Source organism: Malus domestica, chromosome 08 (assembly GCF_042453785.1).
Source record: "Malus domestica chromosome 08, GDT2T_hap1".
NCBI classification, from domain to species: domain Eukaryota; kingdom Viridiplantae; phylum Streptophyta; class Magnoliopsida; order Rosales; family Rosaceae; genus Malus; species Malus domestica.
The window spans coordinates 9,852,321-9,866,440 of record NC_091668.1 but is presented as its reverse complement, the minus strand read 5'-3'; the positions used below and the strand labels follow the sequence as shown (position 1 = coordinate 9,866,440).

The window sequence follows — 14,120 nt, the reverse complement described above, 5'->3', positions numbered from 1 at the left end:
GTTGATCGACGAGGCGAACCAGAGTGGTCCTTAGCTTGGTCATTCCAAAACCTTCCGAAATGAACCCTCTTCTTCAATCTCCAAACTTCACCTCAAATAACTCTGTCATAGATATTTATGGTAACTCAGACCTTTCCAAAAACAAAATGAAGCAAATAAGTAGTGTGTGTGTGTGTGTCTATATATATATATATAGAGAGAGAGAGAGAGAGAGAGAGAGAGAGCCTTTAAGGAAAGGGATACCCATTTTTTTTTTATAAAAATGAGGATTAGTTGTGGGATTCACACGACATCGAATTTTAACGATCCAAACCTTTTATTTTTCAAGTTGCATCTCATAAATCCTCCTTGCAAAAGCCAAATCGGAAATATTTAAGACATCTAATTAAGTTCAAAAAAATTAACGAATACTTTGTTAAATAAGAAATAATGAAATTTTATCTTGATAATTAAATAGGCAAATGATTTTGGATTGAATTGAATTTTTGCAAAGATGATTTATGAATTCAGACTTATAAACTAGATAATTCGGATCGTTGAGTTTCAATATGAAATGGGTCCCACACCTAGTCCCCATTTTTTGAAAAAAATGGAGATCCCTTTGCATAAAGAGCTTTTATATATGTGTGTGTGTGTGTGTATATATATATATCTAATATATGTATATAACTATCTTATATACTTTGTCTTTGTGGTTTTCAAAGGAAGGAGATTTGGGTTCGGAAGCATTGCTAACAAGTAAGGTCTAAAATATCGATGAAATATCGGTAGTCCAAAAACACGGAAATTTCGATGGAAATATCGAGATATTATCGATATCGATAAAAATTGAATAAAAACCACGGAAATTTAAGAAAAACTTGGAAATTTTTATTGAAACTTTGCAGGATATTTATTTAGTCAATTATCTATTAGTTTATCACAAAAAAATTGGAAGCAAAAGCATTGCATGATGGATTTAACTGATTTAAGTTGATTATATAGCGAGCTGGCAAACATTGTGAGTGTAGAAAATATGTAGTAATTAATGAAAGATGTTTGTACCATACTTGACCAATCTCGAAACTACTAAGCACCGATCAACGTTATACCGTCAAGGACCCAGAAGAGTTTCCCTCCAACCAGGAGGCCAATCACAGCACGACACATGTCGACATCAGAAACCAATCATAGCACGACACGTGTCAACATCAGAAGCCAATCACAACACGACACGTGTCAATATCAGAATGAAACTAGAAATTCTCTTTTATAAATAGAGATCATTCTCTCAAAATATTTCCTAATGTCATTTGTACTAAATCATTCACTAGTACTCACTAAAGGAGAGCTTGAACCTATGTACTTGTGTAAACCCTTCACAATTAATGAGAACTCCTCTACTCCGTAAACGTAGCTAATATGGGTGAACCACGTACATCTTGTGTTTGCTTCCCTGTCTCTATCTATTTACATACTTATCCACACTAGTGATCGGAGCAATCTAGCGAAGGTCACAAATTTAACACTTTCTGTTGTACCAAAGTCCTCACCAATATTGTGCATCAACAAAAGAAGTTTAAACACACCATAATCATTTATATATAATGAATTAGTACAATATTTTACACTTTATACATTGCATGGTAAGATATATGAGTGACTTAGTACCACATAGAGTTCCTATCAAGGTCTAAAATATCGATGATATCAGAAATATCGGTAGTCCGAAAACACGGAAATTTCGATGAAAATATCGGGATGATATCGATATTTTAGACCTTGCTAACAAGAACGTCATATTAGTTATGATAGGACTCTCACTGGTACATACACATACATATTATCATATTTCTTTGATTTTCTAATTCAGTTTGGTTTTTTGCAACTAGTATTTCAATAGACTGCATATCACATCACATCACAATACGGTGGTATTATATTATAACATGTAAATTACTAACTCCAAGTGATGGTATGATCATCACACTCATTAAATTTCTCGATGTATTGTCTTTTCTCGTTTGTGTTATCATTTGTTGTGTTTATGTGTTATTTATTTATTTATTTATTGTTTTTTTTTCAGATTAACGCTAGAATTACTGCTCAGCTGTCAGTGGCAGAGCCACTAAAGGGTAGTCATGGGTCTATCCTTTTTTTTTTCTTTCCCTTTTCTATGTATAAGATATAGCATAACCTCCTTTTATTTCTGGTAAGTTTAGTTGCAATCTTGAAATTCATGGATTTGGGATTCTCTTATTCTAGTTATAATGATATAGCTTCTTCAACTTGTTAATTACTTCACGATCATATTTGGGCGGAGGAGATTAATTTAGGTCGAAGTTTTTGACCGTGGTAATTGAATCTAATTGTCAGGATTTATCACTTACTCTAAGAATGTTGGCTGATATTTTTCTTTGTTGCCTTGAACTTCTAGTCCATCTGCTCTTAAATATTAGTTGGATTATGTGACTATATGGTTGATGCGGTATGATATTTTTCTGAGTTGAGATAAATAAATCAAAATACAACCAATCTATCTCGTATTTTAGGCATTAAAAAATAAAGTTTCATATTTGTGAAAGGTCCCCTGTGATGTAAGATCTTGGCTCCGCCACTGTCAGCTGTTGTTAAGCCTCTTCGACATAGAAGGAGTGGTGCATTATGGTATAACTGGTAATGCAAATCCATCCCTAAACATTGCTGAGGTGGAGGGGCAAAAAACAGAAGGTGTGAGTGGGCAAAAACAAAGGTTTATGAAACACATTTATTTTCTGAACATACTAACCCCTCGCCGTAAAACAAGTATAGTTTCCAGAAAATTATACTACGTATAAGTATGGAATCAAAGGTAAATAATTCAAGAAACACACAAATCATAATATCTCAACCGTGACATAAGGAAATCAAGTGCTCATCAATCTATGCTAACACACGAGTTCATACAGAGAAATTTTGACATGAACAAGATTGAGTGTAATCATAATATACGTTATAGTACTACAATCACGTGAAGATTGGCGCTAGGCGCATCACATATGAGTCATAGTTGCCTATTGCAATCATCTGGTTCGCTGAAATCTGGAAAAGTTGGCTGGATTTTTTTTTGTAAAAACTTTAAAACTTCATATCTTCCTTATTTCTCAACCATTTTTGATGTACTTTATATGGAAAAGAAGCTTGGGAAGAGAAGAACAAGTTTGTACCCTTTGAAAGTCCAAAAGGTGGACGAAAGTGGACCAAAAATGCCTCGAAGATCTCGGCCCTAATTCCAATGTCCCAAAGCCGCGTGTCTACACGTTGGCTTGACTTTAAACTTAGGCTAGAGGCCTTTGGGAGTTGTGTAGTTGATTTTAAACCTTCCAAAACCTTGTAACTCGAAATGAAAGTCATCAAATAACCTACACCCGAGTCGGAAGTCCGAGTTTGAAGCTCAAAACTCGTTTATTTTTTAATCAGCTCATACGAATGGACTCGTGGAGATGAGAGGAGTATGATGGTGGTGATTTGAAGTTCGATCTATGATGTTTGATGATGGTGTTTGTGTTGCAGAGAGAAGAAAGAGAGACACGATGTGAGAGAGAGAAGGAGAAGAAGAGGAGAAGAAGAGAGAGGGAGAGAGTTTCTGATTGGACAAGAGAGATAAAGTTTATGATTGGGTGAGAAAAGTAAGGAAAGAAAATTGATTGGTTGGTGAGATAAGGTCACCAGCAAGGGACCGGTTTTTAAAGTGGGAAATGGTCCAATTTACACAAATTAAAACTACAAAATATCTAGCTCCCCCTATCTAAAACATTGTTCACTAACACTGATTAATTCACACACACGTGTACAATTTTACATGTTATTAACGTACTTTAACTAAGTGTAACTTCTTCGTTACAAATTCGATTCGGGTCTAACTTGCGCTCACGCATTCGTAACAACGAGTACTATTTAATTATGATAATAGGAAAAATGAATTAAAAGCCAAATAACAACGTCCACGTCAGGTTCCACTTGGCCAACAGTGGCATAATCGTCATTTTACACTTTTGGGAAGGAAATTACATGGAAAATTAGGGACGGGTCATCACATATCAACTTATCAGCTTCAAAGTGATCACACTTGGAACTGTTTTTTATGCCACTTTGGGAATTTGAATAAAACTAGGGGGCTTTCGTAAAAATGGAATCCCTTCATATGGTGTTATTGCATCTCTTGTTTAGGAATTTGAGTAAAATTGAGGGGCTTTCATGAAAATGGAATCCCTCCATCTGAATAAAACTGAGGGGCTTTCGTGAAAAAGGAATCCCTGAATTTGGTGATATTGCATCTTCTTCGTGTTTCATGTTATGTTTGTTTAGAGTAAATTGTAGCAATGGTTCCTTAACTTTAACTTAATTGGAGCAATAGTCTCTCAACAAAAAATCCATTAACATTGGTCCCTTATCTCATCAAAACGTATAGCTATGGTCTCTCAACTAAAAATTCATTACCATTGATCCCTTAACTTTAATCTAACTGGAGAAATTGTCCCTAAACTTTAACTCAATTGGAGTAATGTTCCCTCAACTTTAACTCAATTGTAGCAATGGTCCTTTCAACATAACACATTTTGAGAAAATTCTGACGAAGTTGACAAAAATGACCATAACTACACGTTTTGATGAATTGAGGGACCCCAATTGTAGCAATGGTCCTTCCAACATAACTTGTTTTGACAAAATGACGAAAATGACCATAGTTACACATTTTGATGAGTTGATGGACCAACAATAATATATTTTTAGTTGAGGGACCATTGCTCCAATTTGATTAAAATTGATGGACTATTACTACAATTTACTTGTCTTTTTATTTTTTAATATCAGTTGAATGATTCAAATCATGTGGTATTACTGTTTTCTTTGGAGTAAACTTGATATAATAAGTTCAATTTTGTGAGTCATTATTAGAAAAATTCCACTTTATCAGTTGGAATGGAAATAGGTCACCTCATTTTTAGTTATATCAAATTTACCCCATTTTCACCTTTTTTTTATTTTTTCTTTCCAAACATTAAAGAATAAAAATCTCCTAAATCATAGGATGAATCGTCTGCATCCTCTGTTATTAATTAATTAGTTTGATATTTAGTTCCAACAAAAACAAAAATAAAATTTGGTAACTTAATTACTTTTCGTTTCTTTGACCAAAAGAAGGGACTTTTACTATTTACCATTTTTTATGGATAATTTTAAAAAGATTAAATTTGAAGATAAAATTTGTAAATTAAATGATATGAATGAGATTTATCAAAAACTTAATAATAAATAAATCATCAATTTTTATGTTCTTTATATTTTTTAATTTTATCTACAAATATAATCTTTTTAACATTACTTTTTTTTTATTCAGAGTTAAATCTCCATAACGATTTTTAATTAGGAACTTTAACGAAAAGCTCATGTTACTGTTTACTTTAACGAAAAACCACATTTTTATAGTAAAAAGTCAATCATAATACAATTTACTTTACCCTTTATTTTATCCTTATTATTAAAATTCAAAATTCTCAAAATATTTTCATTAATTTTGATCTTTTAATTTCGAAGACTTTGAAAATGATTTTACCGCCATCGTAGCCTGCGCTTTTTTATAAATTCACAGAGTTGTTCGGGCCGGCGAAAGCTTCCCAAATACTTTCTAGAATTCAATGACCACCCCAAACTTCCATAAATTCCAAATTCCACCCCTCATTTTAAGATCCATAATTTCCTTATTCGCCCAACTCTTTTTCACTTTTAATTTTTAGATCCCCGTCTCCCTGATCTGTGGCCGCCATCCGAGTCCTGCTCGTTTCTTCCTTCGACCTCTCTCCATAAAAATCCTCAAATCTCATTCGACCGGATCGTCGTCTCTGCTATTCGATCTTAACCTCGCCCTAAAAACCCTAGCTTTCTCTCTCTTCGTCGACGAAGTCAATCGGGTCCAGAGAGATTAGGGCTTTTTATGGAGAGGGTCGTCGCAGAGAAGTACAAATTAGGTCGCAAAATTGGGAGCGGCTCGTTCGGTGAATTGTATCTTGGTTTGTGAATCATTCATTTAGCTATCTTTACCCCCCTTTTCTCTCTAATTTTTATTATTTTCAATAGTCCTGATTAATTTTTGTAATTTTTTTTTTGTTTTTTGGTTTGTCAGCAACGCATATAGAGACTGGCGAGAATTTGGCGGCCAAGATTGTAAGTTTCGATTGGATCCTTTTCATTTTTTGTAATTTGATCGAATGGTTTGAGTGTTTGTTTCGGGGGGAATAATTTCCGGGAAAAATTTGAGCCTGCATTTTTTGTGAATTAATATCCTGCGTTTGAGCTGATCAAGTTATGGTTCTTTGGATTGATAGTGGAATCTTGTGTCAGAATTAGGTTGTGTGTGTTTAGGATCGTGTTATAGATCTCGAAAGTTTGAAAAATTTCATTTTCTGGTTTGAGTGCATTTTCGAGTCAGAAGTTCTATTGTGGCAATGAACGTTGGGATTAGAATGGATGTGGGTTTCAATTGGGGAACCGTATTGTTCTGGTATTCCCTGTTCTCATTTCAGGTAGACGAATAGTATGATGTTCGAGTAATTGGTTGTAATTGTTGTGGCAGGAAAATAACAAGACAAAACATCCGCAACTTTTGTACGAGGCAAAGCTTTATAAAATTCTGCAGGGAGGAAGTAAGGATTCAATAATAGTGTTTCCCTTGAACAACGTGTTCTCAAAAACTATCACCTTGAATCTTTTTTTTTTTTTCACTACATATAATGACTTGAGTTTATGAACCTTCAGGTGGTATTGCAAGCATAAGATGGGCGGGATTTGATAAGGACGATAATGTTCTCGTCATCGACTTGCTGGGACCGAGTCTTGAAGACCTCTTTGTGTACTGTGGGAGGAGGTTTTCACTGAAGACAGTCTTAATGTTGGCAGATCAGATGGTAATCTTGAATATTTTCTTTGATTGCTTGTACTTTGTTAAGCTTATAGTTAGTTATTGCTATAAAGGGATTTTGTTTGCCTTATGGATCGCTTACAGAAATTTTTGTCATATTATTTCGTCAGTTGCAATCAAAAGGGACTCACTTTTTAAGACCACACTTACTTTATGGTTTTTTACTGGATTATCAGATTACTAAGTGCTAAATTGTTTGCGTAGTGGTAAATATGATTCCTTTGTTCATTCAATTGCAGATTACCAGAATAGAATATGTACATTCTAAAGGGTTTCTTCATAGAGACATCAAACCAGACAACTTCCTAATGGGTCTTGGCAGGAAAGCAAATCAAGTAATGTTAATGCATTCCTCTTCAACAACTAAGTTGCAGGAACAATAAAGCCTTTATGATCTCTGTGTTGTTTAACCATTGTTAAATACACATGAATTAGGTTTACGTTATTGATTTTGGACTTGCAAAAAGATTTCGGGACCAAAATACACACCGGCATATTCCGTACAGGTAAATTTGCATAATTTTGTCCATGCTTAAATCTAGTAGGACTTTTGTGTCTTGAATGAGCTCTTCCTGTTCAACAGTATTTTCGCATTTCAGTATGTGTTGTTTATCTTTTCTTGGTCAAACTCATACAGAGAGAACAGAAGCTTAACAGGAACTGCACGCTATGCTAGTTGCAATACCCATTTGGGAATAGGTAAGGACAGTTACTGTTTATTTAATTCTGTTCTAAATGCTTTGGCTATCTTTTTCCTCATTTGTTGGGTACATTGTTCTAGATCAGAGTCGCCGGGATGATTTGGAGTCACTTGGATATGTTCTTCTGTACTTCTTAAGAGGAAGGTGCGCCATAAAGTTGAACCACTTTTCTAAATGAGAATTTTATATCTTGAATTATTTACCACTCCAGTTAGGATTCTTATGCTGATTTACTTTCATTGGTGAAACACATTGCAACTGTCACTTTGATGACAAGCACTCTTTGCACAATGTTTTGACCAGTTAACTGGGTACTCAACTATTTTTTGGCCTGGCAGACTAATTGATTTCTGCATTTAGCCTTCCTTGGCAGGGTCTAAAAGCTGCAACAAAGAAGCAAAAATATGATAAGATTTGTGAGAAGAAGTTATCAACTCCCATTGAGGTATGTGCCACTGTCCATTAGATGATACGTTTGCATCTTGTGAATAGGAGGATCATACTTAAAACTCAATCCAAAATGGCTGACTTGTTGAATGCTGTTTCTGTTTGATCACGTCTCCTAAAATTTTGTATCAGGCATTTGTATTTGTTCTTCCCATTTTTGTCTCTCTTGAAATTTGTATTCTCAGTGTAAAATGAACTGATGTCACATTTGTTTTCCAGGCCCTATGTAAGTCACATCCTGTGGAGTTTGCCTCGTACTTCCATTATTGCCACTCTTTAACATTTGATCAACGCCCGGATTATGCATTCTTGAAGCGCTTGTTTCGTGACTTGTTTAGCCGTGAAGGTATGATATTACACCATATTCTATATCCTACAACATGTAAATAGTTGTAGAAAATGCAACCCGCATTATCTAGAATGCCGATGCTTTGTACAGATGAGCATTTGCTTCATGGAAAACTGATTTTTCAGTCCCTCCCTGTTTAGAATTATTAAATGTGTTGCTCTAGGTTTATTTTTGAACTGGCGGTCTTTGTTTATTGATGTTTATAAATTGTTCCCATATCTCACAGGATACGAGTTTGACTATATATTTGACTGGACAATTCTAAAATATCAGCAGGCACAGCAGACAAGGACTCAGGGTCAATCATCTGTTAGTATTTTCAAGACTTTTTTTTCTTTTTTTTTTTTTAAACTTTCTTCTATTAACTGCTGCTAGAATTGCATGCACAGGACCATGTTCTGTTCCGTGTGCGTATCTAATTTTCCTTCAAGTATTGATGTATTCATGCTTACATGTTTAACCTTGTTTCTTCTAAATTCATCTCAGAAACCGCAGCCACCTGTAGTAGTCCACGGTCGAGAAGTTCCTAGTGGTCAAGCAGTACCAATGAGGCTTAAAGGTAAAGGTCCAGTACCCCAGTTTTCACTTGAGGGAAAGCTTTGGGTATACTAGAGCCTTGTTACTTACATTACTCGAGGAGTCTGTTTATACACAAAATGTTGGTTTATCAAGTATTTCTCATGTCTAAGGTTTTATTTATGGGTTTCAGGCGATGTTTCTAGATCAGCTGAGCTCACAGAACGAGAGCGGCCAAGCAATCATGCGCATCCAGATGTTCATATGCAATATAGATCCTCAACAACCCAGAATTCGGGTGCTAATAATCCTGTTGAGAAACACGTATGTAACTTGTAATTAAACCATTAATGTTTGTTTTTGCATGTATCTGCTCTGCTTCTTCAGTCACATCGCATATCTATTCCTGTTTGCATGGAAGATGTTCTCATGTATTTCATGTTATGCTGTACTGGGTTGTAATTGTTGCAGAATGTGAGCAATGCACCTATGCCACCTACTGTATTTACTCTCAGAAGACATTTTCAAAAACCAGAGGGGCCGGCTGAAAATGCAAACTTAGGCCGTAGAGTTGGGAATCAAAATGGTGCTTCAAGCAGTTGGATGCCGTCAGTAAACCAAATTTCTTCAGCAAAGTAATAGGTATGGAGTTTTCATCGTGCAAAATTATCTTTTGTATGATTTGCATTTGTTCTGTGTATCAAATGGAGGATAATCTCTCCAAAACAGCATAAATAGTATTCAAGCTCTTCACCCTTGTTTTCTTTCTTCAGCTACAGATCTGAATGAGATTGCCCAGAGCATGCATCTTTATGTAGCAAATGCTGGGAAGTTTGAGTTGCTTGTTTTTTCCCATGTCAGATTTCATAACGCATGTGAAAACTTTGCCTGGCAAAATCTGGACACACAGGATGTGCTTGGACTTCAGACCTCTGAAGCTTGGAGTTTCCGCGTGCATAGGTGGAAAAAATGACTAAGCCCATATCGTGTTGTGTGGATGATGTGTAAAGTGTATTTTCCATTATTCTGATAATAGATGATAGATCATACAATCCTTTCCGGCATTATAAGGTTGTTTTGACCATGTATTTCATTCGATTCAGGATTGAGTTGCTTTCTGTTCTTAAATCTTTTTCGGATCAAAGCCCTGGATATGTTCGCCAGGTCCTACAGAATCTGGAAAAAGAGTACACTAGTAGTTCAGGTATCGACTACACTGACCTTTTCTCGACGGAAATGTCCCTTTTCGAGTTGCTATGTTTCATTTGCTACATAAAATGCTCATTAATGATATTTTTCTTTGCTTCAGATCTTGAATGGGAGAACTTCATTGGGCGTCTTGATAGAGATCCCTCTTTCTATCGCTCGTTAAATTCTTCGAGCTTTATATGTAGAAGCTTTAAGCAGTGCATAATTTGAAGCAGGCTGGACTTGATCAATGATTTTTTTGTTTCTATATTATTGAAAAATTTATTTTTCCAGCCGTTGTAGAATACTCCTTTCGGCGTCTTGAGTTCTTCTAGTATAAGGTATCTTTGTAGGTTGGAAAGCTGAAAGGTTTTTTTTTTTTTCTTTTTTTTGGAGAAATTTTTCAATGTGACAGGAACACGAGTGGTACACCATGTGTTTTTATGTAAGTGGTGAGAAATTGAGAAATCTTTTTTTTTTGGGGTCTCCAAAGGAAATGTCAAATTACAAGAGTCAAATCACAATTGATGGTTGATGTGGTGGTAATCTGAAGTCTTATGTCAAATTTTGTACTTCTCCAACAGAATTGTCAAATGTTATTTTATTATTTAAATAGAGCTTTAAATAGTTGTAATTATTAAAAAAATGTCAAAACAAAATTTTTATTGGTTGAAATGTTAATGGAATAAGGGACCAATCATTAAAATGAAATAAAAATAAATTTGACATTGATGTCAAATTTGACTTCAAAACACAGCTTCAAATCCAGTCAGCAAATAACACTTCGGTTGGAGAGAGTTTTGATGTCAAATATGCATAGTGACATGCCATCTAGAATTTTGACATCTCCTTTGGAGTAGATGCTCTTAAGATTTTTGGATTATGATAATTAATCACGAATTTTAAGATATGATTAGACTCCAAGCAACTCTGAAAAGTTGTATCATAAATTGGAGAAATTTTTCCTTGTGCTCTTAACACAAGTAATACGTCACATGTTATTATATAAGTGATGTGATATTTTATTTTTTATGTTATTAAATTTTTAACATAAGAATCTCACTACTTGTATAGAGACAAATCGTGTACCACCATGTTTCAGATACATTGAAAAATCTCCGTAAATTATTGATACCATTCCTCTTGGTGCGTGGGTCTTGAAACTATTAAGTTTTGCCACCACTACTACCATGCTGAAGTTGTAGGGTTGTTGGAGTGGGAGAAAAAGAAAACACGGTGTGATTGTAACATTGTGACGTTACTAATTCATGCCTTATGATGCGAATAAACATGTTTGTGTTTTGAAGTATCAAGCTAGTAAATAGAATACATTATAACATGAGTAAATTGTAGCATTACCGAAGAATTTATAGTAGAAAGAACCCATTACGCTACTTAGGCACAGTAAAACACTTTTTAGTTAATTAGCGATTGTTAAATTTCATGCTTTATATAATTTTGGTCAAATATTCCATAGATTTCATGCTTAATAAAACTAGGGAAATCAATTGACTTAGGTGACAAAAGGAGCCCTAGCAATCATGAACAAGGCCGATGAAAATATGGATCTTTACCTATTTATGCATAATAAGGCACTGAATGAGGAAAAAGGAAAAGGAACAATCAAAATGGAGTCAAAAGATGAATATCTTTCAACTATATTTGTGTCCTTTCGCTATGTGCATTAATTTGTAGGGTAACGATTCTACACTTTTATTTATTTTTGTCCCTCCTGTTACGAGTGTTATTGGGAGTGCTTGAGAATGTTAAAACCGCTACTAAATTAGTAACATTTTTCGTAACAAATAAGAACATTGTTTGGCTTTTTTTCAAATGAAGAATCATCCACCCCTAACTACAAATAAGAAGTTGACACATGTACTAAAGCATTTCAGTAACACAAAAGGAAAAAAGTGTCAAATTGTTATTTGTTTGTAAAGAATAAATGTCTATTTTCTTTACATGTAAGAAGTCATTTACCGTAACTGTACATCAGAAACTGATACGTATATTAAAGTCACTCACTAACACAGAAATAAAATTTTATATACCTATCAAATTGTAATTTGTCTGTCTGTACAAAAGAAATGCTTCTTCCTTATATGAGGAGTAAGAAAACACTAATATTCTTCCTCATCATCTCATTCAGTCACTCTTGCTTTCTTAGCTTAACTGAGATGCTCTCAATACCAGAGCTTTGCCAATGAGCCTCCACTGAATGAAAGTATTTGGCTTCAAAAGTAACAAATTTTTATTTATTTATTTATTATTAATTTTAGAAAAAATTAGTATTTGGTCTCTAGTTACTAATGTTCATTAACTGAAACCTTATTAATTTTCAATTTTGATCAAAGTCCCTAACATTAATGCAATAATAAATTTACATGTTAGTTACATAATTTTTAAAATAAAAATTAATAATTGATTTAGGATTTTAATCTCACACCTTTATTGAACTCCTAACTAATTTTCAATTAAAAACATTTCCAAAAGACTTTTTAGCCAAAATGGTTATTGAGATTTGCATAACTTCTCACTTTGGTCCCTGAGATTTGAAATCGATAGAGTTGGTCTTTGAGTTTGTCCATAATCAATCATTTTGGTCATTCCGTGGAAAATCTCCATAAAATAAGGATAAAATGATAAAAATAACCTTAATTTTTGTCAAATCATTTTGGCATATTGTGTATTAAATTGAGAGTAATTTTGCCATGTTGATCCTTATTTAACAAAAATTTTCACCGAATGATCAAAATGATTGATAGCGGACAATCTTAGGGACAATTTCTATTGATTTCAAATCTCAGGGACCAAAATGAGGAGTTATGCATATCTCAGGGACTATTTTGGCTAAAAAGCCTTTCCAAAAAAAAAAAAAAAAAAAGAATAAGTTTGTATCCCTTAATTTTTATAAAAAGGTTTCCAATTTTTTAATCTTATACGTACCCATTCTTGTAATTTTTCAATTTTTTATTTATTTTAAAATGTACTTAAATATACCAATTTGTTGTATGTAAAATGTACCCTTATTTTATATAAAATCTATTCAATTTTTTTTCTAATTCATTTTCAAACTTATAGGGTATGTTTGTTTGCCTTCATTAGCATTCCTTGGACTGGACTAGACTAAATGATAGTCCAGTTTGGTGTTTGTTATTTACATAGACAAAAGTTAATGAGACTAAAGGGGACTCGCCCCGACTGAACGCCTCGTTAGCCGTTCTTAGCGAGAGACCTTGATTTCGAGCGGACTCTTAGTCCCTTCTTCTCTCGCAGCTGATCCACCTGTCTTCTTCTCCTTCGCACCTTCGCCATCTCCCTTCTCCTTCACAACTTCGGGCCCTCTCCCTTGGGCTTTCACCTTCACCATCCCACCCAAAAGCTAAACCCAGAGCCCGAACAAAAACTGATAAAGAGTCCACCGATTCCCTTCGGCAGACACAACTATGGTTATTGCTTCAACCGCAACTCCTACTCCTTCGTGGTTCACGCCCAAGAGGTGATTCGTTTTCTTACACTTTTATGTTTTTTTTTTGGTTCTGTTCTGGGGTCTGTTTGGTTGGTGAGAAAATATGGAATTCAAGAGAGAGTTTTGGCCTTTATATTTTTTTAGGGTTTTTGATTGTTTTTGTTACTTGGGTATGGGAAATACACGGTATTTCTATGTGGGTTTCAGAGATTTTGGTGGTTTCTTAGTTTTTCTCTACTTTTCCCACAATCAACTTGGAAATTCGGTTTTTCTCCATTGTGGGCACTAATGTTCTTTCTGCGAAAGTTTATGGATGGAAAGGGAAAATAGTGAGAATTGTTGGATGATTAATTAGTTAAACTATTTTGAAATTGAAAGGAGGAGATGATGTATCATGTAAATGGAATGCTTTGGAGTTAAGAATATATTTATAAGTTTGAGCTTTCAGCTGGGTTAAGTCAAGTATCATTTGAAGGTTTTGCAAGACTTTTGAGTCACTTTAGTATCTCGTTG

General features: G+C 34.4%; 1 protein-coding gene across 4 annotated transcripts; it reads left to right on the top strand.

The window, feature by feature from the left end:
• Window positions 1-5,706: 5,706 nt before the first annotated feature.
• Window positions 5,707-10,431, top strand: LOC103441308 (casein kinase 1-like protein 3). Of its 4 annotated transcripts, none has more exons than XM_029106949.2 (17): window positions 5,731-6,029; window positions 6,143-6,183; window positions 6,593-6,662; window positions 6,775-6,923; window positions 7,177-7,272; window positions 7,373-7,443; window positions 7,575-7,636; window positions 7,719-7,782; window positions 7,999-8,083; window positions 8,305-8,431; window positions 8,661-8,743; window positions 8,921-8,993; window positions 9,144-9,274; window positions 9,422-9,592; window positions 9,812-9,910; window positions 10,054-10,154; window positions 10,260-10,431. In XM_029106949.2, exons 1-14 carry the CDS (start codon window positions 5,954-5,956, stop codon window positions 9,587-9,589), a joined length of 1,296 nt encoding a protein of 431 aa, XP_028962782.2. In that variant the 5' UTR covers window positions 5,731-5,953; the 3' UTR covers window positions 9,590-9,592; window positions 9,812-9,910; window positions 10,054-10,154; window positions 10,260-10,431. The 4 variants fall into 4 exon arrangements, with proteins under 4 accessions (XP_028962779.2, XP_028962781.2, XP_028962782.2 ...); XM_029106947.2 differs by having other exon boundaries at window positions 9,724-9,910; XM_029106946.2 differs by having other exon boundaries at window positions 5,707-6,029; window positions 9,724-10,154.
• The last annotated feature ends 3,689 nt before the right edge of the window (window positions 10,432-14,120 follow it).